General features: G+C 32.6%; 1 protein-coding gene across 4 annotated transcripts in view; it reads left to right on the forward strand.

The window, feature by feature from the left end:
- TUSC3 (tumor suppressor candidate 3) overlaps window positions 1-15,170 on the forward strand; it is a 156,395-nt gene extending 141,225 nt beyond the window's left edge. The window contains exons 9-11 of one of the 4 annotated variants that reach the window (XM_049772380.1): window positions 2,113-2,203; window positions 8,491-8,553; window positions 14,704-14,766. In XM_049772380.1, the coding sequence (XP_049628337.1) occupies window positions 2,113-2,203; window positions 8,491-8,509 (110 nt within the window). In that variant the 3' untranslated portion in view covers window positions 8,510-8,553; window positions 14,704-14,766. Of the gene's footprint in view, window positions 1-2,112; window positions 2,204-7,398; window positions 7,966-8,490; window positions 8,554-14,703 lie in introns of those variants that run through there. The other 3 variants (XM_049772381.1, XM_049772382.1, XM_049772383.1) reach the window with 3 other exon arrangements.
- Window positions 15,171-27,950: the final 12,780 nt, after the last annotated feature.

Genomic DNA, 27,950 nt, shown 5'->3' on the forward strand with positions numbered 1-27,950 from the left:
TAAATGCTCATGTTTTCTTAGCATTTTCTTATTAATATTAAGAATGTTATTTTGAAGGGCCAGAATGGTAGTACAGTAATAGGGTGTTGGCTTTGCACGTGGCTGACCCAGAGATGCAGTTTCAATCCTTGGCGTTCCATCTGGTCCACTGAGCCAGAAGCAGTTTCTGAACACAGAGCCAGGAATAACCCCTGAGCACTACCGGGTGTGACCCCAAAAAAACAACAACAAAACTGAGCTGCAGTGATTTACTTAGTAATTACTACTCAATTCTTTCCTCATATGTATATGCTCCATAGTATTATTTTGTTCCTCTTTACAAAACTGTTATAATCATTATTAAGAAAGCATTATTTTAATTTAGCATAACCCAGTGAAGATACTGCAAGTGTCAATAAAATATTGTATACCACTAGCTCCAGAGGGACACTTGTTTTTTTGTTTGTTTGTTTGGAGTCATACATGGCACTCCTTGGTTACACCTGACTCTTTGCTCAGGAATTACTCCTGGCAGTGGTGCTTGGGGTACCATATAGATTGTTGGGGACCAAACCCTGCACAACCACATTCAAGCAAGGCCCTAGGGACATTTTTTTAAGAATCAGGAAGAGATTAGCATTTGATAAAATACCTTAGGTGATAAATTATCATACAAAGCATTATATAATTGTAGTTTGTAAAGTGTTCTGAACAAATTAAATAGACTTTGCTTGATAACAATCAGGCTATCATCAGTTTATATTGTATAGCTGGGGAGTATTTTTAGGCTATGATGTCAACAATTTGCTTTTTGCTTTTCTACCAATATTTCTTAAAGCCCAGGTGCTGTTGTTAGAAATGTTATTAAAGCTATTATTTGGTACTATTAACATTTAAAGGGCTTTCAGAAACTGAATTTAGAATTTAAAAAAATGATGTTATTTCTACAGTATTGAATAAAAGTCAGAGATTTTTAGACTTTATTTTGAAGATCTCATCTACTTGATTTCCAGAATTGTGTCTAAGTCTGCTCTCATAGCATTTATATGCTAGATGAATATAGATATACCATAAATCTAGTTTATTTTCTTTAATTCCTTCTGTCTAGGTGTGTTTAATTTCTTATTTTTCTGATTCTTTTATAATTATTTCTGATATCCTTCTGCTTTTTTAAAGAATATCTGGCACTAATAAAAGGAAATGTGCAGTTTTTTGTTTTCTAAAATATCTAGATACTTATGGAGATACCTATTTTCTTCTCATCTATAAAGAGATTTACTGAATTTATTTTAAATATACTTTAGTATCAAGATACCTAATTTTAATTGGTTCTGATTTTTAATTGAATCCTGTAAGCATGATTATTTTACTAATAGCAGTCAATCTTGTTTAAGTATCTTTACTTCATTCAACATTCCTGTTATAAAAAGACAAAAGGGAAGAGTAATTGTGTTGCTGTGATCTTGGCTGGGAAAATACATCACGGCATAACACTTTCTATTATAGCATATGACCTCTGTTCCTGTAAAAACAAACAATTTTTGACATTATTGCCTGCTATTTAGAGGTTTTTTTGTTTTTTTTTTACCAACTTGACTTTCATAGAGTCCATATTTTCTCACTCCTGACACTTTATTCTTAATCTTCTGTGTAAAGGAATAAACTAATTTTAAGTACAAGCTTTTACTGAGGCAGTAATTTAAAATTGTATTTATTTGTAAATATAGCATGGCAAATGAAAAGAATAAAATTTAGCATTCTAATAATGCTGTTGTCTCTGCTAATAAATCAAATGTTTAATAATGATAATTTTATTTGTGATGTATCACATATTTTGTGTTGTTCTAATCCCCCTGTGGTATATAATATTTGTGGGAACTTTGTAAGAGAAAACTGCCAGAAGACATATCAGGCACCTTTCTTATTTACATAACCCAAATATACACTTTTTAATTGAGAAGAATATGGAAATTATTCAGCATGTATGTTGGATTTTTGCATTGTTTTATTGTGTGTACCATGAACAATTAAATATGAATATACTATAATAATATGTATATAAAATAAAAATGTTGCTTTCATGTTTAAACATTCACATTTTTAAACTAATCATCTTTTATATTCTCTTTTTAGTAATTTGCCTGGTGGGATTAGGCCTGGTGGTCTTCTTCTTCAGTTTTCTACTTTCAATATTCCGTTCCAAGTACCATGGCTATCCTTATAGGTAATATCATAATATACTAATATTAGTGTTTTAATTTTTAACTTAGAAAATAAATATAGCTCCATCATTTATATGTTAAATGTTAAATTTATTTTCTAAGTAGCTATCTCATTTGCCACATGATTTTAATCTCACATAATGATGTTTTGGTACCATAAATTAAGAGTGAATTATACAAAGGAGAAATAAGACATAGTCACTGTTCGTAAGTATATTGTTATTTTAAAGATGCATTTTAATATAAGCACATATTCTATAACATGAGTTTTGAGTCTTGTGTAAATCATTAAAATTTCTTCTTCTCTTAATTTGCTTTCAAAATATTGACTTTGTCTGAAATAGATGTCTCATATAATCTGCTATTAAATGTCTAACAAGCTTTGCATTATCTTTTGAATTCTTCCAAATTTTAATCTTTTAAGAAAAATCTATTTTAAATGGAAAATTAATGATAAAATAAGCATTGGTCTCTAGAACCCAAAATAATTATCATCTCATAGGATTTTAACTAACATATTGTCATAATTGAATATGGGAAGTGTTCAAAATTCTGAAACCACATTATACCAAATCATACTTTAAATAAAACCCACTATATGAATGTGCCATATTACCATTGTCCAGTTAGACATAAGTTCATTTTTTAGAACATACTTCTTCCTCATCATCTCTTAAAGGAAGAAGTACTCTCCTTTATTTTCCTTTAGGGAATTCTACGAATTTAACTTATCTGTCCCTCTGATGAAGGAATTAAATGTCTCATATTTAATGTTAATGTCTCTCTTAGTTAAATTCCTTTCTTAGAGAATTTGAAACCTGCTGACACAGAAAAAGAGGTGACTGGTAATGATAGAAAATAAAAGCTCAACATACCTTAGTCCCTTCAGATATGAAAAATTCTTTTATTTTTAAGAGAAAGTTTCTACATGAAAATAATATTACCAGAGGGCCAAAATTAATCACTAATCAGGAAAATTATATTATGGCATTATACCAAAAGAATAATATTCTTGAACCCTGCCAACATATTTTATTATGTGATTATGCACATTACCATTTATCTTACTTTCATATCTATTAAAATAAACACACAAAAATGCAAGGATATATGAAATTTCTCCTATGGGATGATGTACCTTGAATCCTGCATGGATTAGAATTTTCTTAAATATCACTTCTGAGCAACAAGAATAAAACAGACAAGCAACGTCTCTAGTTTCTTCCTATTATTTTTGACATGAAGTACCCAACCAATGTGATTTTGAAATTATAAACTAATGAGATTAATTCCAAGATTAAGTGTATCCCAAAAGATATTACGTGTTCTCATTTCACTTACCCTAGAATTAATAGACATGTTCTATAACTAAATCTGTAAAATTAAAGATGAGAAATGCTCTTAAAACTTTGATCTAGACTGCTGAAAGGAAATAGTTTAAAAAGTAATCACTTTAATATATAGCATAATGCTATATATATTTCTATTTTTCAAAGAAACTATAGTAACTTAGGTGTGTGCTTTGTCAACAGTTTTTAGCTGATGGGAAATGAGGGAAACTAAAGAGCAAATTCCAGCTTTCCTGGTATGTAGAGCACCTCATCAGAATAGGGGCTCCTTCCTTGCCTAGATTATACATTGCCAGAACAGTATTATAACTAGGAAAAGTAAAGAAAATTTGACTAGGGAAAAAGCAGGTTTTCATTTGTGTCATGGGATAATTTAACAGTACTGATTTTCAAGTTTGTACTTTACTAATTAGTAAGTGCTTGTAAGTGACTACATAGTGCTCTGGTTTTTAACTGGAAGTAGGCATATAAATCACCTAGAAAAATTTGCAGTGACTCACACAGGATATGCATAGTAAGCATTTCTCAAACAGGTTTATATTTAGATGTCTTATTTCTGCCTTCTTACTGTGTGACTAATTTCACTTGTCCTTTGGAGGCCCCACTGGCCTAAACAATGAATATGGTATTTCTGTCATTTGGCACCATGGGGCTGGAAATGCAGAAGAAATTTCTTATGTCAGTTGTGGAAATCTTTCTGAAGAGAGTGGTATGTGAATATGAGATTTGACAGTGTCAAAAGGAAACCCCTGTGAAGAGAGTACTAAAAGCATCCAAAGCAAACTTAGTAAAACACTTAAAAAATAACCCACAAGGTACTAGCAGGGTTCTGACAGTTGTGACAGTTCTTTCAAACTCCTTGCCATTGACAGTGCTATTATGTGATGTAGTTAACTAGTTAGTCCTTGAGCCAATGTAATTGTTTACGTTTAACTCTCTTCACAGATCACATTAAGGCTGTTCTTTGTTCTCTCCTGCCTCTTGAGAACTTTTTATTGTATCTTCTTTTCTACTTCTATATTGTCAATGTATATCAGAAGCAAGTTGTAGAACAGGTTCCTAAAATGTTTATATTTTCTTTATGATACATGTAGAGTTTATTGACATTTCCTTAAGAATATCCTTTAGTAACTAACCTATTCTGACCTAACACCATACAGTATATAGGAAAGGAATACCAAGTTTGGCTTGAGGTATTCTTTTATTCCCTTTCATTAGTCAAGTAATCAATATACAAAGTTACCATAATAACAGATAGTGCTTTGAAGTTAGCCTTTAGTTTTTATTCCACTTCATCATTTGATTTTGAATAAAACTTTTGGGATAAAACTCTCAGAAATCTTAACTATTTATTTATGGAATTATAATAATAGTGACATCAAAAGTGTTACTAAAGTGACCATAGAGATTATATGCCAGAGATTTAGCTAAATTCTGAAATTGGTAAATTCTGAAAATCTGGCAGAAATGGGAAACATACATCCACTGGACAAAAGAAGAGAGATTGTGTTATAAATAATACAAAAAGGGAGAGAAATTAAGGAAAGAAATGTAGGAATAATCAAATGGTAAAAACTGAAAATTATGAGAAAAATCTTCTACCTTTTGGAAGAAACTTGATCAGTTATAAAAATACAGTTGTATTTTTATATTGCCTTCTCAGAACCTGTTTCATAAGCTATTTTATAGTATTTTGTAAACAGTCCTTGATTCTATAACATCTAATAGTGAATATGAGGGAATACATACTGAGTCACTAGAGCCAGAGAAAGCCTGAAAATGTTCTTGTGGGGGTGTTGGGGGTGTTGATGCAACAAATGTCTATTCAGAAGTAGTATCATCACCCACCATATTATACTGAGTCACAGCTCTTGCGGTACAAGAAATAAACCATTGAAGTAAATTTGCAAAGTGAAGATCTTTTCTCAATAAAAATAACCATATCATACACTTTCATATGAACTAAAAAACAATATTCTTTAAAAAATATAAGAAGAGAAAACACTTCCATATCCCCTTATGTTTATTAATACCATCTGTACTTTGAATTTAAAAATGTTTTAAAAATTAAAAAAATACTAAAAGAAGAATACCTTGGTGAAAATATTTATTTCAATCTAATACCACCTTCTAAATATATCATTACCTGGAGCTTTTCATCTCAATGCCAAACAAAATATTGGATGCCCTTTATATGAGGATGCCCTTTGCTATGAGAAAAAAACATTGATATACTGAACCATACATAGAATTATCTTTAAGGAATTTTTATTTTAATGTAGAATTTTTAATTTGATCTAATACTTTGTTTACATAGAGTGGTCTTTGATGCTAACTTAAACCTCACAGAATCTTAAATATTTATGCACTTCATTCTAGTTTTTTCGTACACTCATTTAAAATTTCTTATTTACTCACTATTTAGTTTTAAGGTCATATTTTACAAGTTATTTCATTCACCATCACTAAATTTCCCCATATTATGACTTACGTTTCAATAAGCACATTTTTTATTTTTAATTTCTGATACGCTTGTTTCCCACTTGATTACCTTTAAAAAGTTACTTAATTTTTCTAATATTTTTTACTATTTTCAAATTGAAGAAAACTTTACTAGTTTTATTTGCCTTCTGTAAGGATTATATGAGAATTATGTCAAGTCACTAAGTTAAATCACTAAGCTTAATGCCCATTACATGGTAAATAGCACTTAATACTAATTAAAGCCATGTTTTATACTAATTGTTATTAATACTGATAAACTTTTAACTAATTTGTATATAATATAGTTTTCAAAATAATTAATTTAATGTTTTTCCAAGTAGAAATTTTCTTTATGATTATTATGAAAATCATACAGTTGAGTGGAAAACAGTTCCATGAATCTTTTAATGAATTTTTACTGGGTTTTATAGTTCCAGAAAATAACAGTGAAATAATAAAATTAAAATTCGGCCTAATTAATTCTGAGCTGTAATACAGAAGAAGAAATTTTATTCTGGTAATAGCATGGAATTACTTTTGTGTATTAAAAAATTAATAACTCTAGGGCTTGTCCCATTCAAAGAGAAACCAAGTGATGGTGATACATAATATATTCATTTATAGATTATACTTTCCCAGTATTGTCAACTAATTCTTCAGGTTTTTTTAAAATATTTTTAAAAATATTTTGTATAACTCTAATAGGAAAATAATATGAAATATTCTCTTCTATCACTTTGCTTCCTAATTACAAGACTATATATTTAGAGAGGTATTCCGATATAATGGAAAATTATATTGGGATATTAGAGTTCAAACTCAACATATAATTGCATATGTTATGAACTCTGGCTCTGTAGTTACAAAATGGTTTTAAAACTTAACTACTGTACTACCTTTGGGACTACTTCTGAGTCTTATTTGTCTTATGTAACTTTAATGATGCTGGAGATAGGCTCAGTTAGCTATGTCATTATATCTGCATCTTTTGACAAAATATTTAACTTTGCTAAATCTATTTCTCTCTTTATACTTGAATATTTCTCAGAATTTCTGAAGATATAATATTAATTTTTAATGCCTGAAATGTGATTGTCAGTAAATATAGATTACTTCACCTACCTCTCACCTGTATTACCTATTTTAGCCTTTAATTATTCGGTAGCACTTTACATTATTCATATATGCCTGTTATGTTAAAGTCCTTTTAATTCTAGAGTATTGTAAAATGTTGTACAGAAAAGTCTCCTAAAAATTACTTTTTTTTCTCTAAAGTGCTATGCAGATAGTTGGTGCTCTTTGTATACTCGTTAATTCAATATGTTTACTCAAAACATTTTTTTATTCCTATCTAAATGCAACAGGAACCATTAAGATAGAAACATAGTGAAGAGACAAGTACTGGTTTGCCACATTGTACAACTCTAGAAGATGGAATTCACATCCAAATGATACCCCAATGGAGTTGTCAGGTTGTTCCACACAATTAAACCTGTGTGTGGTATGGGGAGAGACAATTATTCCAGAAATCTAAGCTCTAAAAATACTTATAGAAACAGCAAATTTATTCTGAGCTGGCTGGCATCAAAGAAAATAGAAAATATAAATTAAGCTTTTAATGAACACAGAAACGATCTTCCTTTTTTTAAAAAGATACTTTTAATACATGTTGTCCTTTATTATTTTGAGAGATGAAGAATAACAAAAAAAAATGAATTGACATTTTGTAAGGGAAAATACAGCTCCACAGTTAGAAAAGCCTTTGAATTAATTTTGAGCACGTATTCTAGTGAACAAATACAGAAAGATTAAAAAAAAACCTGCAGAATGTAGTACAGCAGTAAGGCACCTGTCTTACACAGGACTGATCTGGGTTCGAGCACCTAATATGGTTCCCCAGGCCTTCGAGAAATGACCCCTGAGTGCAGAGCCAGGAGTAAGCCCTGATAATCACCGTGTGTAGCCCCCAAACAAAATCCAGAATGCTAGTGTATAATAATCATACTCATTTGTATGTTTAAGATATAACTCATTCAACTATAAGGAAAAGATAAGACAATATTGAGCTATATACACTTCCCTCCCAATATAACAGCTATGGTGCTAGAGCCATAATACAGCCAGTATTATACAGCTGTCCCATTAGCCCAACAAAAATGATTCCTGAGTTCAGAGCCAGAAATATGCCCTGAACATATCTGGGGGTAACAAACAAAAATAAGTAAAATTATCTAGGACAAACTTTCTCATGCCAAAGATTTCTAGCTTTGAAGACTAAATGGCCCAAGATTTAGAGATGATTTTGAGTGAGCAATAGTGCTATAAAGGCACCATTGTCTGTTCTTTATTTTATCTAGCTAAAATATCAGTGCAAAGTCTTATAATATTTACAGATGGAAATTGAATCTTAAGGATTATTTTTCCATATTGTATTTCATTGTGGTGTTTTTGGAAAGTGATCTGGACTTTGAGTGAGAAGATGTGATTTGGACCATGGCACTTTAAAACTGTTACCTCAGGCAAGTTTTTTAATCTTCTCTGACCCTCAGTTTTCCTCATTTCTTAATTAATGGCATTAATCTTTTTAGACAACGTATTGCAAATATTACATAGCAAATGTAAGATAACTTTTAACTAAAATCCTGTTTCAATCTTATGCTATTGTAATTAACTACTCAGATAAAATTTTCTAGCAATTGAATTTGACCTATTAATCATTTGATAAAGGGTATTTTTTAAATACCTATTCATTCACAGATATGTACTTCCTCAATTCAATAAACCTATATATAGTTTCATTTAGTTTCTTCTGTTTTACCACTTTAAGCATATAAATCACCTAGAAAATGTAATCAAATTACTTTCCTATCACCATTCACTGTAGATCCATATATATATATACATATACATATACATATACATATACATATACATATACATATACATATACATATATATATCTTAGCCTTGACAGAGTAAAATATATTTACCATATAACAGAAACTTTTTTTAAATCAACATTTGAGAGTTTCCTAAATACTAGAAATATTTATGATTTTGAAGTGTAGATCATCTTACACGATAGTGATTATTTTTTAAGAGTTTAGAGTCCAGTTCTTTATTCTGAGCTGTTCACTACAGCCCCTCCAGAATAGGAACAAACTGGTTGAGCAGACATAAGTATCAATGGTAGCTCTAAAAGGTTGCTTTCATAGTGCAAATATGTCTTACTCCCACAGAAATTCCATCTTTTAATAATCTGTTGAACACAGAAAAATAGTTGGAAGCTGCTGTGATTTAAGAGTTCTTTTTCTTTACTTGTCTTACAGCCTTACCCCCATTGGTAGCTTTTATATTGTTCTTTTGCCACTTTCATTCCTAGTCTCCATGCTTTTGACCATCTATAATTAACAGTAATCATAATATCAGAACTCCTAATATGTATCCCTCTTTGAGTAGGATGTGGAAAGAAGTGACCTTTGCAATAATTGAGAATTGAAAGCAGTTACTGGGTAGATTCATAGAAACAAAGCCTTCTATTCTCAAACATCCTTTTTTCCTACTCTTAAATACCTGGATTTTTTTCAGCCTTTTTCTTTTGTTCACTTTTATCACAGGCCTAAAGACTTAAGGATTCAGTAAGCAATTTATTACAAAGATGCGCCCTCAGATTTTAAACAAATAGAGATATAGCTAACAGTAAGCTTCTCCCTCAAATCCCTTTAGAAAATCTATGGAAATAAAGATTAAAAAATATTAGCAATATGACTGAGTTCTTCTAACAAGGCCAATATTACCAAATTAAAAGTTAAACAAGTGATGTGTGTGTGTGTGTGTGTGTGTGTGTTCGTGTGTGTGCGTGTGTTAGAAAAGCAGTCTCTTCTCTCCCAAATGTTCTGTGGGGCCAGTATCTGAGCAACTGTTTCTTATTTGTCTAAGGCTCAGGCATCAGCAATCTTTAAGACATAAAGAGCCACTTGGACTCATTTCTAAAGGGGGAAAAAAAACCTAGGAGCAGCAAAACCAACGTGACATTTAAAACAAATATAGCACTACATAAGTTGTTTCTTAATGCTGTACACAGGACCATGCATTTAGCTGTGGATCGGAAGAAAAAAAAAGAACTTTTCACTTAACAAGTAAAAATATATGTGCAAATTAATAACCAATTAAAATATTTAAATTATACCATTCCCCGCCCTCCTGCTATCAGCCCTGCTGTCTGAGATGCAGAAAAGCTTCAAAAGAGCCACATGTGGCTCTGGAGCCACAGGTTGCCGACCCCTGGTAAGTGGTTTTACTAAGGCAGAGCACCATTTGAAAACAGTTAGGTTCTTTTCACTTTCTCTGTGTTCTTTTAATGGCTCTATTTAAACACCTTGATTACAAACATGATTGTGGTTGGGTTTCAGTCATGTAAAGAACACCCCCTTTCACCAGTGCAACATTCCCATCCCCAATGTCCCAAATCTCTCTCCTACCTCCCCCACCCCCGCCTGTACTCTAGACAGGCTTTCTACTTCCCTCATTCATTTTCATTGTTAGGATGGTTGTAAATGTAGTTATTTCTTTAACTACACTCATCCCTCTTTGTGGTGAGCTTCATGAAGTGAGCTGGAACTTTCAGCCCTCCTCTCTTTTGTCTCTGAAAATTATTGCACGAATGTCTTTCATTTTTCTTAAAAGCCCTAGATGAGTGAGACTTTCTCTGGTTTTAGGACAAGTAAAAGTAGATCCTAAGAAAACGCTTACCACAAAGGAAATTCTTTCTAGCTAAACAGGTCTGTGGATAATTAAACTAGCTCCATTAGATAGAAAATATTCAGGTGCACTACCTGTGTGTTTTAGAAAGCAGCAGAATTACACAGATTAATTCACAAATAGCAAGCTATTAATGGTTATATATCTGACAGTAAAAGAAAATAGAAAATATATAATTAGCAATGTAGGGGTCTTTAGTGATCATTCAGTAGTTTAATACTGCAACACACATAACCTTTTTGGCATTTAGTTGTTCAGTTCTACGAGTTATAAGTTGGGTTTTGCATGTGGCTAACCTTTTGTTTCCTTTTGTAAGATATTTCTCAATTGTAATGTACATGTTAAATCCTGATTATTCTGCTGATATTTAAAACCAGATCTGAATAACATTACATCATTCTCAGCATGCTGAATCAACCTCACCTTTGCTTTGGAATCTATTTCTTTGCCTCTTCTCTCATTATGCTTCCATAAGACAGTAAGACTTAGTCATGTAAGAGAAAGTTTAGTCATCTTAATATCATCCTCATCTTCTCTATTTTATGACTTGATTTAAGCTTCAAGTTCCACTGCTACTGTTTCAGTTGCTATACCCAGTATTTTTTCTTAAGTGTCACCTCGTATGATTTATCTCTGAACACAGTCATTATCCTCCATAAGCAATGACTAATTCTAGAGTAATTGCTTTTAAATACATACAAATAAAGTTGTATAGATCTAAATCAGACTAAATGCATAACTAGCAAGAAAAATGAGGAAAAGTTTTACTTGTTTTTATAGAATATATAAATAAGCAAAATATTTGTCTTAATCATATACCCAATTTCAACAGTTGTATTTAGAAATACATAGAATACCATACATATTTTGTAAGCTTTTTATGTATCATAAGTATATTAGTGCCTTTAGCATTAGTTATTAGTAGCTTTCTTGCTGGATAATATTTTTATAATATGAATAATCTTATTCTCTAGAAAGTTTGGTCTCTCGTGGCTTAGTAGAGGGTACAATAGTGAAGTTTGCTAATTTGAAGAAGCAAAGCCAAAGAAAATAATTTTTGATATTAATTCTGTTCATTCTTTGTCTTCACAATATCATCTGAAAGTTATACTGAAAGGGTCTGAAACAAGTATGTCTATAAGTGATTATCAAGTACATAGATCCAAAATGAATAATTAATTGCATCTCTGAGGACCAGGAGGAGGCATTTCTTCTGAGAATATTTGTGCTGGCTCCGATCTGCTCCCTTGCCAAGTAACCTACATAATATTTTGCTACCCAAAGTAAAGTTGACTGTTTGCTTCAAAATAAGCCAGTCACAGTAGTCAAATTTTACACACCATTAAATACCCTGGACTGTAATGAGATGCACTTGTGGTGGGGGGATGAGGAAGTCCCCAGATGAAGGATACTAATGCACCAGAGCAACCTCTCATCCTCTGATGAAACCAACTGCAACACTGTAAAGGCACATTCAAGTAAAATGAATATATTTAACTTTTTTGTTTCCATTTAAATTTTTATCTATGAATGGCTTATACATTTTATGTTATACTTCTTAAAAAAAGATGGTATCCAAGTATAAACCTATGAAGATTTTAGTGTTTTGAGTCTTCCTATAATGTAAGAAACACTTCAAATTAAACATTTTTAAGGAAAATTATGTAATAGTTATTGTTATAGTTGAAAGAAGAATCAGATCAAGATATTTATATTTGTCATTTCATAAATATAGACAAAGTATTTTTATAATAGTTTAAACAAAAAGTTTTTGCAATACGAAACCCATGGTGAGAAGCATGGCAATGACTTAGTCTTTTAAAATTAAGAAAGCATAGAGTTTGATCCCCAACATTCATGTGGGCCCTAAGCCCACCAGGAGTAAGCCCTGAGCACCACTGGTGACCCTCCTTTTCAAATAAATGCTAAGATTTTTTAATTGCTTTTAATACAGTAGCATCTAGAAATCATAAAACATAATATTTAAAATTTTAAATATTAGAGAGTACAAATATTAGGGCCAGAGCAGTAGTCCAGTTGGTAGGACTTTCACACAGCTAACCTGAGTTTGGTCTTACAGCATCTAATGTGGTACCATGAGCCCTGCCAGGAGTAATTCATGAATGCTAAGGCAGGATTAAGTCCTGAGCATTGCCAAGGTTCTAAGCCAAAATAAAACAAAAGTATGTGGCCCAAAAAAATAAAAATATGAAATATTAATGAACTGTCATAATATTTTTCTTGTATGTGGGAAATATTTTATGCAATAATGAAAGGCACTTATTAGTCTATCTAAGCTTGAGATACTTAGGCCAGTTTTTAATAGTAACAAGAAAACAAAAAAGAATTACGTAAAATTAACAGCAATAAATAACACTGATAAAGTGTTAAGCATTCAGCACATAAAGTGCTGGCATTCTCATGATGATGGGTAGCCTTGCAATACTTAATTATAACTTGTTATTTTGAAAAATAGAAAATGTATTATTTACTCTACTTGAATATCCAGATATCAATTTTGCAATTCAGTTTCTCAGGTACTAAAAGCAATCATTTTAGTTTATATTACATTTGTGATATATCATATACTAGAAAACTCAACTAAAGCATATTTAGACATAATATAAAATACAATTTAAGGGGCCCAAGCGATAACACAGTGGGTAGGGCATATGTCTTGCATGAGGTTGGCCTGTGTTCAAAACCTGGCATCCCATTGGTCCACTGAGCCTACCAAGGAGCAATTTCTGAGCACAAAGCCAGCAGTGACACCTGAGCCACACTGGGTATGGACTTTAAAAATTAATGTTTTAAGCGTTCAAACACTTGATATCACAAGCACTGAAGAGAACTATGAAGATACCCAAAATAAGTATTCTGTTCAATAATAAGATTGAGGTTCAGAAGACAAAGCAAAGTGTGCTAACATACAAATATTAAGCTTACTGGTTTAGGCTATTAAGATTGGCTTGCTGGGCTAGAGAGATAGCTTTGCAAGTTGAACATGTGGTCTCCAGATAACACCTCCAGGAGCAACCCCTGAACATAGTGCTGGATGTGGCACCTCTCTATAAAATAGGTTGGTTTGTAGTTACCCTACAACATTATCCTGTGTTGTCAAGACAGAAGTAAACTGGCTATATATTGTCAGAAAGTTAACAAAAAACTTAGTAATGGCTACTTACCATTTTAAAAACCTGCATAATGATTTACCTCAAAAACATGAAAAATTACTTTTGATGTTATTTCTGTATGTGCAACGATCTATTTTTAGTGTTTTAATTAGGATACAATGACTTATGGCTTATGTATACTTTTGGCTACTCAATATGAGATCATAAATTTCATTTAAAAAGTGTATCCACTTTTGTATAAGTATATAATAAGCTCAGTGATGAGTAATACTCTCATTAGAACACTGAAGTAACCTACTTCTAACACTCATTTAAGTCTACTTCTTAGAGTGGATCAGGCCTTCTTACACCTTTCCTACTTACCACCTTTTTTTACCCCAGAAATGTTTATGCATGCCTGGATTTATTGTTACTATAATAATTATTGAGTATTATAGAAATCTGACAAATAAAGAAATTTTTTTTTGAAATTCCTACATTCAGTTATAAGATTTCAATTGGAGTTGGAACCCACAGATTGAAAAACCAGGGTCTAGCTAGACAACAAGTGACTCATCAAAAGAGTTTTTCCCCAAACTTAAACCATATAAATTCAATTAATTATGAGCACTGAATATTTTTAGCACAAGTGTAATTCTATTATGATAGGTCAAATAAATTTCCCTGTTATAAAAAGTAGGATGAGATATTATTTATTATGTGTACATGTACTAATTAAATGTTGGATAAAATGTATATTCAAATGTCCTTATTTTCAATTTTTTTTCTTTTCAGCTTTTTAATTAAATGAAGCCAAGTGGAATTTGCATAAAATGAATGTTTACCATGAAGATAGAGCATTCCTGACTTTGTAATTTGAGTTTTGGTTCCTATCTTTGTTGTGATAATCTAGTTTATTCTTGTATAATTTTTAATGTGAGTTTTATGGTAAATATAATTTATAGAAATGGTTAAATTTAATATCAGCTCTTTAAAGAACAAAGGAAACATAGAGGTGTTTTTTCCAGTTTTTTTCTGTATCTGCTGTAAGATTGATGGAACCATTAGAATTTCATGCTTAGGACTGTTCTCACAAAAAAAGAAAAGAAAAGAAAAAACCCACAATGATAGAGAATGTACGAAAACGGAAATGTCAAAAAATTCTTAAAGATGTACAGAGATAAGGTGATATGCATGAAAATATGCCATGTGCTGAAATAACTTACTGTAGCTTCAGCTATAAAAGATGTGTCTGATTATAAGTGTTTTGTTTTTATTAATTATAGTGAAATAAAGTTGTATGAGGACAAGCAGTTGGATAAATGGTACCTATAACTTGGCCTGAGCTGGGAGATGGAGGTTCTTCCCAGAATATAAATCTAAAGCACACAGAACTGAATAAACATGCCTCTAAGGCATCAGACAATCGAAGCAACACATCAAAACAAGGAATTAATTCCTCTGGCTTTACAAGTATCCTCAAGGTATCCAAAATTTCAACCTCAAAACTAGCTCTAGCCATTCGTTACCTTTTGCTTCTGTGGAAGATTTCTCAGAAGCTTTTATAAAAAACCAAAAGTATAGGAATCTGAAAACTATCATTACATTTTGTTGTTATTGGGGCAGGGTGAAAGAGGAGTGGGAAGTCTGTTTGGGTTAATGTGCTTACTGTTTTGGGGGTGCTGGCGTTTACACCTGGAGCCACATGTGTGTCAAGCTTATGCTCTTAACACTGAGTGTATGGTCCTGGTTCCCCCATTATTTTTTATATCTGATTTAACTTCATTGAGCATTTTATGTGATATTCTTCAGAAAAAGATGAAAAATAAAAATGTCAAATCTGTACATAGGAGAAACCAAGAGCCAAACAATAATAAAGTTTTGTGCTTGGACTATTAAATTTTCCAATCTGATCACTTCTTTTTTATTTATTTATTTTTTTTTTTGTGTGGTGCTACCTAAGGATTGCAAAAGTTATCTGCTTCAATAAACTGTTTTTTTTCTTTGACTTTGCTTACTAATTTTCTTAAGATTTGAACTTGGATGCATTGTTCATTTGGAGTGCTAGCTATAGTCTCAAACAAGAACCAGGTAGATATCCAACGATTTTGTTTTGTTTTGCACCTACTCATGACACAAACTGCAGGAATTAAGTTACCAGTAGGTTCTCAGAAACTGACTGAAAATAAAGTATAACAAAATAAGGTTATTTGAGCTGGAGTGATGGTTCTATCAGATGAACACATGTTTAGCATTCAGGAGAGAATCGGAGTTCTTCAACCACATGGTTCCCTGGACATGAACAACTCTCAAACCAAGTCAAGTATGGCTCCCCCCATTCACTACCCCCCAAAAAATCAGGTCTTCAATATTTAATTCAGCATAGGTCAGGATTATTTGTTCTCATCAGCATTATAATTAAATATTATCCAACACCCTGTTATAAAGAAAATGCTATATGAAAGCCTGTAGGACATATTAAGTTATATGCCAGGGCAATTATGAGGGAACAAAGTAATATACTTTTACATATGATGACTTTTAATGAATTTTACATAGTAATATGAAAACTTCTTAACCAGATCACATTCTTTAATATGTTAAAAGTTACATTAATTTTCTGTTCAAAGATGAATTTGAGATCGCAGGTAAAGGAAACAAATGAACCTACTGTATTTGCCGGCGTATAAAACGACTGGGCATATAAGACAACCCCCTACTCTTGCAGTTAAAACATAGGTTTAGGCCTATATTCGCTGTATCAGACAGAACGTTCCTGTGCTGCAACTGTATGTACCACAGTGAGCCAATCACAACAAGCAAAGATTCAAAGGTTAGACTGTAATAGACTTCCTTTCTGACTCTGGCCAATCTGAGCAGGCTTGGGTCCAGAACATTGTTTAATTTGCATGCATAAAATGCCTGCTTGGATTGGCTGAGTTAGAGAGGCGGTCTGAGTAGCCTTGCAGTGATTGGTGCAGGATGAAGTTGGAAAATTCGTTTGGTGGCAATATTCAGACAATTTTCGTTTAGTGGCATAGTGAAACATTTTCGGGATATACTCGGCATATAAGACGACTTTTTTTTGTTTCAAAAGTCATCTTATATGCCGGAAAATACGGTAATAGTTTTAATAGTCTTTTTCTAAGTAGCACTTGTGTTTAAATATTAATCCTATGGGTATTTTATGTGTCTTATAGTTGATTAGAACAAGTATTATAATGAAGTTGGAGATAATGTACAAGTTAAAAACACTTATTACAATTACTTTTGTTTTTCTCTTTAAAGCTCATGTTTAATCATGACCCACCTCTCAGTGTAGTAAATGTATTCTAGCCTGCATTATGTAATTTACTGAATATTAAACATGTGCCAAGACAAAAACAGTTTTTCAGGATTCATAATTTTAAAAGGTACTGCTTCTCTGTTGACAATGTTGTATTATGAAAGTGATTCTAGAGAGAAATAGCCAGCTCCAAGATAAGTCAATATTGGAAATTGCTACAGAAAAAAAAAGTATCAACAGTGGTTCAAATGTAGTTTGTTTTCAGAATATAGAATGTACAAAATCATATAGTTTGTGATTCTCTTACATATTTACATTTAAATAGAAAAAATAGTTTGTCGTATGCTATACCCTCCAGTCAGCTTTTCCATCACATTAAGTATTGAAAACTCCCTTAAAATGTGATTTTATGTTAGTCTTATTTGAGTAAAACTCTACTTTCATAATGAGTTGGAGATGACATTCCATCTGTAGGATTTGAATATGTCACATTTTTTTCTAAGCTGAAGCCACCTAACTTTATTTTTTTTAAATAATATCTTTAAGCACCATGATTACAAACAGGATTGTAGTTAGTTTCAGTCATAAAGAACAACCCCTGGGCCCGGAGAGATAGCACAGCGGCGTTTGCCTTGCAAACAGCTGATCCAGGACCAAAGGTGGTTGGTTCAAATCCTGGTGTCCCATATGGTGTCCCCGTGCCTGCCAGGACCTATTTCTGAGCAGACAGCCAGGAGTAATCCCTGAGCACCGCCGGGTGTGGTCCAAAAACCAAAAAAAAAAAAAAAAAAAAAAAAAAAAGAACAACCCCTTTCACCAATGTAATATTCCCACCACTATCACTCAGCTAACTACTCTTTAATTTAGTCACATGAAAGAGCCCAGTGGCATATTTGATGTCGTTTTCTTGGCCACTGAAAGGAATATCCCCTATGAGAGACAATTCAGCGAGTGTGATGAGATTTGATCTTATAAATACAGACTTGACAAGTCTTCCCTCTTTGTTCTTATGAGAACCTAAGAGCACGTAAAGGCAATGGCTACTCTGAAAGCTGCATAATATTATTTTATTTCAGTTGCATTGAACCTGAGCTTTAGAACTGATGAAGCAACAAACATTAATTAGAACATTTAGGGACAAGTCATTTGTCTAAACTAGTTGGAGTTTAAGGATGATCAAAACTCACAAAGCACCTTCACTGCATATATAATATATTTATGTAAATAGATATACATGCATTATATAACTTAATATATGAAATAGACATATCATTCCTGGAAGTACTTGGGGAACCATATATGGTGCCAGGGATTAAACCAGGGTCAGCCACATGTAAGGTAAGAATTCCCTCCTCACTGTATTTTTTTTTTCAGTTTTACTCAGTGGAGTTTTTTAAAAATATTTTTAATAAAATATTTAAACACTGTGATTATTACAAACATGACTGTAGTTGGTGTATTTCTTTCTAGTTCTTTATTTAACCTTATTTTCTGCCCTAACCATTGCTCAGTACTGATACTGAAAGCGGTGGCCTATGTTATTAGTGTGGGTACCTTGTTCTAGAAACACTAGAATGAACCATATTCACAGAGAATAGTGTTTGCTTTTGATGTCCTAGGAGTTGATTTATTCATGGAAATCTTCCCATTTTATCTAACTGATTATTCAAAATTATTATGCCTGTCTTTAATACAGGCAGTAAATGGGGTTGGTGGAGGATAGGATGCATTGGTAGTGAGAACGTTGCATTGCTTAAGGGGGCCTATTCATTTTATGACTGAAACTTAACTACAAGCATGTTTGTAATTATGGTGCTTAAATAAAGAATTTTTTTAAATAAAAGTAAAAACAGTAATAGCTAAAGAAAAAAAAGTAGCTCCATAGATAAGGAGTTTTTCTAAGTAAACATATTACCAGCAGAGGCAAAAGATGATTGGAACAGTCACAGGATTAAGAGAATAGGCTGGGCATGAAATACCTTGGGAAATAAGGACTTTAAGCATAGTCATATATTTTTACATCAAAAACAACATATTTTGTCCTACAATCTCATTTTTGTAAATTATTGATGAAAATAAGGTAGTTTTATTGGGGGGGGCAGGTGTTAGGGTGGTCAATATATATGTGTCAGAGTGGGACGGGGATTTTTTTGAGGTGCTCAGCAGAATAGGAGTTCCTACCAGTGATTGTTGGACAATTGGGCAATTGGTTCAGTTAAGACCAATAATACTGCTGAGGTCCAGTGGTGCTGGGAATATCTAGGCAGTACTAAGCATATATCCAGGGCCATACTCAGTGAGGCTCAGGGGAACATGTAGAACAAATCCTGACTAAACCTTCAATGTTTGACAATTCTCCAAAAATCAATACTTGGAGAGGAGGAAGGTAATTTTTACCTAGTAATAATTCTAAGGGTTTAGTCTTGGCCCGTGGACCTAGAATTATTCCTAATAAGCTCATTTAAGAATCTATATTTCTATATTCATCAACACCCCGTAGACAATAGTCAAAACACAGTAATAACTTAAGTGTCTGTTAAATGAGTGGATAAAGAAAATGTGGGTTAGGGCCAGTGTTTGAATATAGCCATATGTTGGTGCATTATTATGGAAAACAGTATGGAAGTTTCTCCAGAAATTAATATCTGTAACAATTTTTTGGTAGGGGCACAAATGATGATGTTTAGGGATTACTCTTAACAGTTTGTAGGATACTTGCTTGCATGTGGGTGGCACACCTGAGTTTGATCCCTGGCATCCTATATGGTCCCCCAAGCCCCCTAAAAAGGATACTTTGATATGGAGAAAGGAGTAAGCCACGAGAAAACCAGGTATGGCCTTAAATCTAATGAAAAATGATTTCATTTTAAATATAATGAAAAAATTAAATAAAATTTATTATAATTCATCTAAATTAAATAATTTCATTTAGAAATTTACTTTTAGGGCCAAAAAATAGCTCAGTGGGCTGAGTTTATGCTTTATATAAACTTTGTATAGTTTAAGAGTTAAAAATTATTAAATGTTGAATAGGTGATCACACTATGATATCCTGAACACCATTGTAGCAACCCCTAAGCGCAGCTGGAAATTGTCCTTACAATTTCAAACATATGCTACCCCCCAAAAAAAATTCAGTTGTGTTTATTGGGTGTGTGGCCATACCCAGATTTATTCAGCTTACTCTTTACTCTGTACTCAGATCATGCAGTACACTAGGGGACCATATATGCCATGACAGATTGAACCATTGCTACCTAACAAAAGCACTTTAACCTCTGTACTATCGTTCTAGCTACAAAAAACTCACTGTAAATCTAGAGACACTATAAAGCTGAAATGTAATAGATGGTGGGGACGATTCCATGAAAAAGGTAATGAGAAAGATGAAGATGGAATGAAACTGCTGTGAACACATAAAAATATTCTAATACCAGTATACACATTGTTTCCAACTGATTAAATGCTCTTCAGTGCTGACTATATTTTAGACAAGTGCCAGTAAATTTTAAAATACTGAATTGTAAAGTAACTTTTTCAGCCACAAAGTACTGCAGTGCAACTAAAAATTTCAACAAAAGTTAGAAAAATTACCAGGATGTAAAACGTTTAACACTTTAAACAGAAGAAATCACATAAAATAAGGGAGAATTATCTCAGCTAAAGCAAGAAAATGATATACCAAAATTTATGGAATTTATATACAAATTTATAATTCGTACATATATAGTTTATATACAAAATTTATTGAATGCAATAAAACTGAGAAAGTTGTTTTTAGTTGTATATCCATATTTTTAAAACTCTTAAATACCTAAAGAACATAAAGATGCTACAGAGAAAACTCAGTGTGCTAATGTTCATGCTTGTATGCCAGACATATGCAATCTCCAGCACCACAAGGTCCCCAGCACATTAAGTAACCTAAAAGTTTAAAAAAAAAATGGTAAAAGAAGGAAGTGGGAGTAAAAATAGAGAGCAGACCAATAGAAAGAAAAGCCTCTATGAAAAAACATGAAATCAAAGCAGAACAATGGTATCAACAAAACTACAATTATAAGAAAGCTATGAACTGGGGCTGGAGAGATATGGAGGTAAGGGGTTTGCTTTGCATGTAGAAGGATGGTGGTTCGAATGCCGGCATCCCATATGGTCCCCTGAGCCTGCCAGGAGCGATTTCTGAACATAGAGCCAGAATAACCCCTGAGCACTGCCGTGTGTGACCCAAAAACCAAAAAGAAAAACTAGTGTACAACGAATAAGGCAAAGTATACAAATTTTCAGAAAAGGATAATCAAGATGAAAAAAATCTGAGACTTTCAAGAACAAAGAAACAAGACAGTTTTCAAACACAAAAGAGTCAAGGAAACCCCAGTACAAATGGTGGCATTAGTGAATTCTACCTAGTGTTTGTAGAATTTGCACTAATTTAAAATGCCTCAATGCACAAAAGTAGGTTAGGAATATTTTATGAAATAATCATTGCCCTGATACCAAAACGGAATATGTTTATAGATCAACATCTCTGACAGCTGTACACACACACACACACACACACACACACACACACACACACAAATACATAATCTAACAGCGAGTTAAAAGTCATATCATCCACAAGAAAAACATAATAGGAATGTTAGGACGGATCAACATGCAAAAAAAAAGATCCATTAAACACATAACATTAATGGAACCAGGAGAAAAGACTACCAAATTGTATTATTTCATAAGAAAAAGTCTTTAGGCAAAAATTCAATATCATCTCATTAAAAATAAAAGAAAAGAGAATTTCATTTAAGTGTTTTTCCAGAAAAAAAAAATCCAGCTAGCATCACACTCTAGAGATAAGACTTACTCGTTCTCCCTAAAGAGTAAGTCAATATTTCCCTCCTTTTACCACTTCTACTCAATATTTGTATATTTTGCAAAGAAGTACTTGAAATATTTGTCTCAAAAGTATTTGGGAGTATTTGGGAACAAGGGCTGGAGCAGTGGCACAAACGGTAAGGCATCTGCCTTGCCTGCACGAGCCTAGGACAGACAGCAGTTTGATCCCGAGCATCCCATATGGTACCCTAAGCCAGAAGTGATTTCTGAGCGCATAGCCAGGAATAACCCCTGAGCTTCACAGGGTGTGGCCCAAAAACCAAGGGGGAAAAAAGTATTTGGGAACAAAAGGGCAAAAAGGTGAAAGACAATAGATGCTTAAGCTACAGGAAGTTGTACTTGATGAATATCATTGGCACTGAGCATGTTGGAGAAAGCTGTGTCATGCACACCTTCTATACAGATGTAATTTGTGACATGATTGAGGCACAGGGTTCCCCAAAGACATCGTCAATCATTAGGTAGATAGAGGAAATGCATGTGTTGTAAAATGAGGATGGAGAATAGAAAATATATTGACTTCTAGGATTCCATGTGCATTGTTTCTAGTGATTTAAGACAATTGCAATTATTCTATTATGGACATTGAGTATAGTTTTTATCTTATTATTACACAGCACATCAAACCCTATGTTTCAATGAGCTTTAATAGAGTTAGTAGATGCTATAAAGAGAACCAAAATTCTATATATATATATATATATATATATCTAAAATTGCATATGACAAAAGTATAACAACATATATTCCTGGGTTAATTTCTTAATATCCTGGCATGACTTAGAATGATGCTTATATAGGTGAATATATTCTACAAATTTAATATACATTGAAATATTTACTAATTAATTCAAAGTTATATCTCAATATCACCATTTTCTGGGCAGATAAAGCAGATAGCTCAACTACATCCAAGTAGGCAGCCCAGTTTCCTCTAGAATCTCTGAAATATCCAAAGTCCATCACTATTATCTTGTTTCAGCTTCTGGTTGTAGCTTCACAGAACAATTAAAAGAGCTTCATTATAATTCCCTCTCCTCAAAGTCCTTTTGATGCATTTCATCTTTCACACTGGTTTGAGTTGCTATAGTAGAAAGTTGCTTTATTCACATTACTTCTGCTTCAGAATATGTGTGAATATCCATTATATCCGAGATAAAAAATACTTCATTTTTTCACAGCCTGACTACAACCTGGATTGGCATTTTACCCTAAATTTACTGTCATCACCTGTGTTCTAACCAGTTAAACCAATTTTGACATTCTGCCAATATATGTATACATATATATTAACACATATATACTTCTATTTTGTAACATACCTGGATGTGCTTGTGGTTACTTCTAGCTCAGTGCTCAGGGGGCCTACCTCAGGGCTCTCACATGTATAGCATGCACTCAAAGCCTATGACTATCACTATACAGCTGAATGGTTTATCTGCATTGGATCTAAAAACGCTTTTCTATCCTAGAAACTCCTAGTAGAAACTTCAAATAAATGGAATAGCCGAAATTGTAATGAATGTAATGTAATAAAAATCAATTTTTACAATGATTGTCTTTAAACTTGAAGCCAAAACTAGGTTACCATATGTATTCGAGTATAATGCGCACCCATGTATAACGCGCACCCCTCATTTTCTATTAAAAATCGGTATAAAATTTTGTTTCACATCAAGCATTGTAATTGTCAAAATACTATTGTTGAACACGTGCGGCCATGATAAAAAGCATTTATTGACAACGTAAACTGGTATAAACACAATACCGAAATAAAATTACCGGTAACAATATTTATTTAAAATGCTTCCACGTCAGATTCATCATCAGATACAATAAAGGGTTGTTCCCATTCTTCTCGAGTTAATTTTTCATCAGTGTCCCAGTTGGCAGGAACATCTGTTTCTCCAGTTTCTTCGCTTTCTTCTGAGTCTGAATTCCACAGCAGGTCGTCTTCTGTGCATTATTTTATTTTATTTTATTTTATATTTATTTTATTTTATTTTATTGTTGACGCCTGTCTCCCAAAAACTCTTGGTGATCACTTCTTTTGGTATGTCTTCCCATGATTTTTTAACTAAACCAGGATGTCACGAGAGATAGGCCAGGTTCCTTGAGGTTTTCTTTTTCCTCGTCCTCGGGTACAGTGCGCAGCTGCAGCCCGCAAAAGGGGTGCTGCGAACTCACAATTCGCCTGAGCCCTCATTGGACCAGCCACCACTGCCACCCCACCCCAGCCCTCGTTTAGAACGCGCACCCAAACTTCGATTTCTTTTTTTGGTAGAACATTTTGTGTGCGTGTTACACTCGAATAAATACGGTACCTGGAATTTTACAATATCTTCATATTCCTAACAGTTCATAATTCCACTTCTTCAAAGCAGCTAAGTTGATCTTAAAATAATCAGTCTGTGTACTACTTTGTTTAAAAGTATTTAGATTTTCATTACATTCAAATAAAATTCTTTATATTTTAATTTAATTCTTTAATTAATTTAATTATTAAATTATTACATTAAATTCATTTTAATGTAATTATTTGATTAACTTAACTTATCATATTATTAATTAAATTCTTTAATTTTTTAAAAAATTAAATTTTAAATTTTTTAAATTAAAATTTAAAAATATTTAGATTTTCATTACATTCAAATAAAATTCTTTTTTTGATCTATAAAATATGGTATGGTCCCTCTTCTTGTTCTAAAAATGATTCTACTTTTCATTGTATTAGCCTCCCAAAAGATATTTATGTCTGGCATATGGTAGGTTTTTAAATATTTAGTTTATGTTGTTTCAAACTTGTAGAATTCAGTTTGTTTGATTGCCAAGAAAGAATAAGAAATGGTTACTATTAAAATATATTCATCTCTAAATTTTTACTTCAAATACAAAATTGTACAACTGGATTATCTAATAAAAGTTCTAATTGTAATTATCTCTGTTGTAAAAGTTAACTACTCTATGGCAACTATGCACAAAAAGTTTAATTAAAAACACAACCTTATTAAAATTTCCTTTTAATCATATTTTATCCTGTTAAAAACACATTCCTCAGTGACTAAACCATGATAAACTAAAGCATTTATGAATAAATCTATTTAGTACCTTTTTCATGAAATATGTAAAAATGTTCTATTCAATTTTAGTTAAATTTCACTGTCATTAACATACAAAGAGCACTCACCTTTCAAAGAGAAAATATGAAACAGGAATCATTATTTTTGGAAAGTTGATTAGGATTTTCTTTTAAAATAATTCAAGAAATTGGGGGCTGGAGAGATAGCATGGAGGTAAAGCGTTTGCCTTTCATGCAAGAGGTCATCGGTTCGAATCCCAGCATCCCATATGGTCCCCTGTGCCTGCCAGGAGCAATTTCTGAGCATGGAGCCAGGAGTAACCCCTGAGCACTGCCGGGTGTGACCCAAAAACCACAAAAAAAAAAAAAATAAATAAATAATTCAAGAAATGTTTGCATTTTCTATCCGGTGCCAGATTAGTAATTTTTTTAAATTTATACATATAAAACAATTGCTGATCTGATCAGGTTTTAAATTTTAACGCAAATAACTAAAACATTAAAATTTGCTATAGAAATTACAATTGAAGTTGAAATCAACCAGTTATAATTGTAAAGTCTTTGTAGATTGAAATTTTATAAATCAATATATGTATTGATTCACTATTCTGTACTTACTCTAAGCAAAACAAATTTATACAAATAATTTTGAATTGTATTACAATTTTATACTCCACCCTATACTTTTAAAAAATATAAATAAACTACTTTATTTATAACTATCAATCACATAGTTGATGTAACTGATCATAATAAATTTTTACCAGGTAAGTTAAAGTAAAATTACTAAAAAAGCAGAAATGAAGTAGAACACAACAGCAAGAAAAATTGTGAAAACTGTTGTATCTCAAAATGAGGTCATTGTGTCATTATAAGAAGGTTGAGTAAAAGTTTATTGCTTGTTGACCATTCTGCTACTTCTTTTGTGTCTACACATTAGGTGGCTTCAGATCCACATTGGCGACTAAATTGATGTGTTACTATGGGAATGACAGTTTTAAAAAATATTGGAGCTGTCACCTGGCTGAAAATGTGGCCTTTTTGCCCAGTAATTCTAGGCACTATTCCTGATGCTATGGCAGCCTGATGGTGTGAAATGTTTTTAGCTGCCAGAGAATTACAAGAGGAGGGGGAGGATTTCCACACTCATTCCAAAAAAAGTCCTGGAGATATAAGCCCAAATACCATTGTACCTGGAGTTTTGGTCAGATTGGTCACCCATACATTTTTTAATTGTAAAATATGTAATTTAAAGTCTGTGTTTTACATATTTGATTAGAATACATTTGTTTCTGATATCCCTTGTTCCAACTACAATCTCACCACCAATGTAAACTTTCCTCCACCATTGTCTCCTTATCCCCACCCTTTTCCAAGCCTGCCTCATAGTCAGTCTTGAAACAATATATTTCACAGTGCTTTTTTTACAGGTAAGTGGTAATGAAATTGTATTTTTTAAAGTACAGCAAGAGAAAAGTTGTGAAAATCATTGTATCTTTCAATCAGGTCATAAAGTCAGTATTAGAAGATTTACTAAGCTATTTGTTACAAGTTCATCTTTCTGTTATTTGTTTTGTTTCTGAACATTATGTGGCTTTGAATCCACATTGATGTCTAAATTGGTATGTACGTACTGGGATGATAATACTGAAAAATTTGGACTTGTTGCACGCCTGCCTGTGTACACAGTCCAGAAATTCCAATCTCTGTGGCTGATAGTACTGTGTTTCTACAGTATGGCTTCCAGGCTTCCACAAATTGTAGTAGTATGAGAAGGAGGGTGAGGGTGTCTGAATTCACTTCAAAAAAGTCCAGATGATATCAGCTCAAATACCATCATATCAAAAGTTTTGTTTGGTTTGGCATCTTTGCAGAGGTCAGTGGTTAAATGAAGTTGGACTATTGACAAAGTCGCAATTATGGGTAGTGGGTGCACCTGGAGAGACTTCAGCTTGGTGGGAACGTGGCCTGCTGTTTCTCCAAGCTTGACTGGTTTAAGCTGTGAAACCAGTTTATCATGATTTTTCATAGCCTGGTTTACATCTATTTTGAGAATAGAGTGAGTGTATGGAGCTGGTCAAATGAAGGCATGGTGACAGTTTGTGAGGGGTGATTCTGTTTGCCAGGCCTTTAAAAGTCCCATGCCCCAAACTTATTAAGAGATCACTAAAACTTCATTTAATAATGAAATAATATAAATATTCAAAAGACTTGGCATTAACCAAGTATGATATCAATAGCAGATATTTAAAAATATTTCTTTAGGGCAAGGTATTTGATATATATATTAGTTTTTTTGGCCACACCCGTTTGATGCTAGGGGTTACTCCTGGCTCAGCACTCAGAAATCGCCCCTGGCTTGGGGGGACCATATGGGACGCCAGGGATCCAACCATGGTCTTTCCTTGGCTAGCGCTTACAAGGCAGACACCTTACCTCTAGCGCCACCTCACCGGCCCCAGAGATTTTATTAATAAAATTAGCAATCTCAGAGTTTGAAGAAAACTGAAAGTTATTTGGTTGTTATTAATAAATTATTAATTTATTTTAAATAATCAAGAAATAATAAAATAAAACTTTATTGAATCATGTTGGTAAACATAAAAAAGTGGCCAAAGTCTTAAACTACTTTCCAATAGAAATAGCTTTTTAGGATATAAGATAGAAATTTACAGGAGAAGAGGTATAGGAGAGTTTTATTTTTTTAATTTTATACAAATACTAATTACTTTTAACATGTATTGTGAAATACTTAAATTACTCTCAAGTAATTACTGAAGAAGTAAA

The sequence above is a fragment of the Suncus etruscus genome, chromosome 4, assembly GCF_024139225.1.
Source record: "Suncus etruscus isolate mSunEtr1 chromosome 4, mSunEtr1.pri.cur, whole genome shotgun sequence".
Taxonomy (NCBI): domain Eukaryota; kingdom Metazoa; phylum Chordata; class Mammalia; order Eulipotyphla; family Soricidae; genus Suncus; species Suncus etruscus.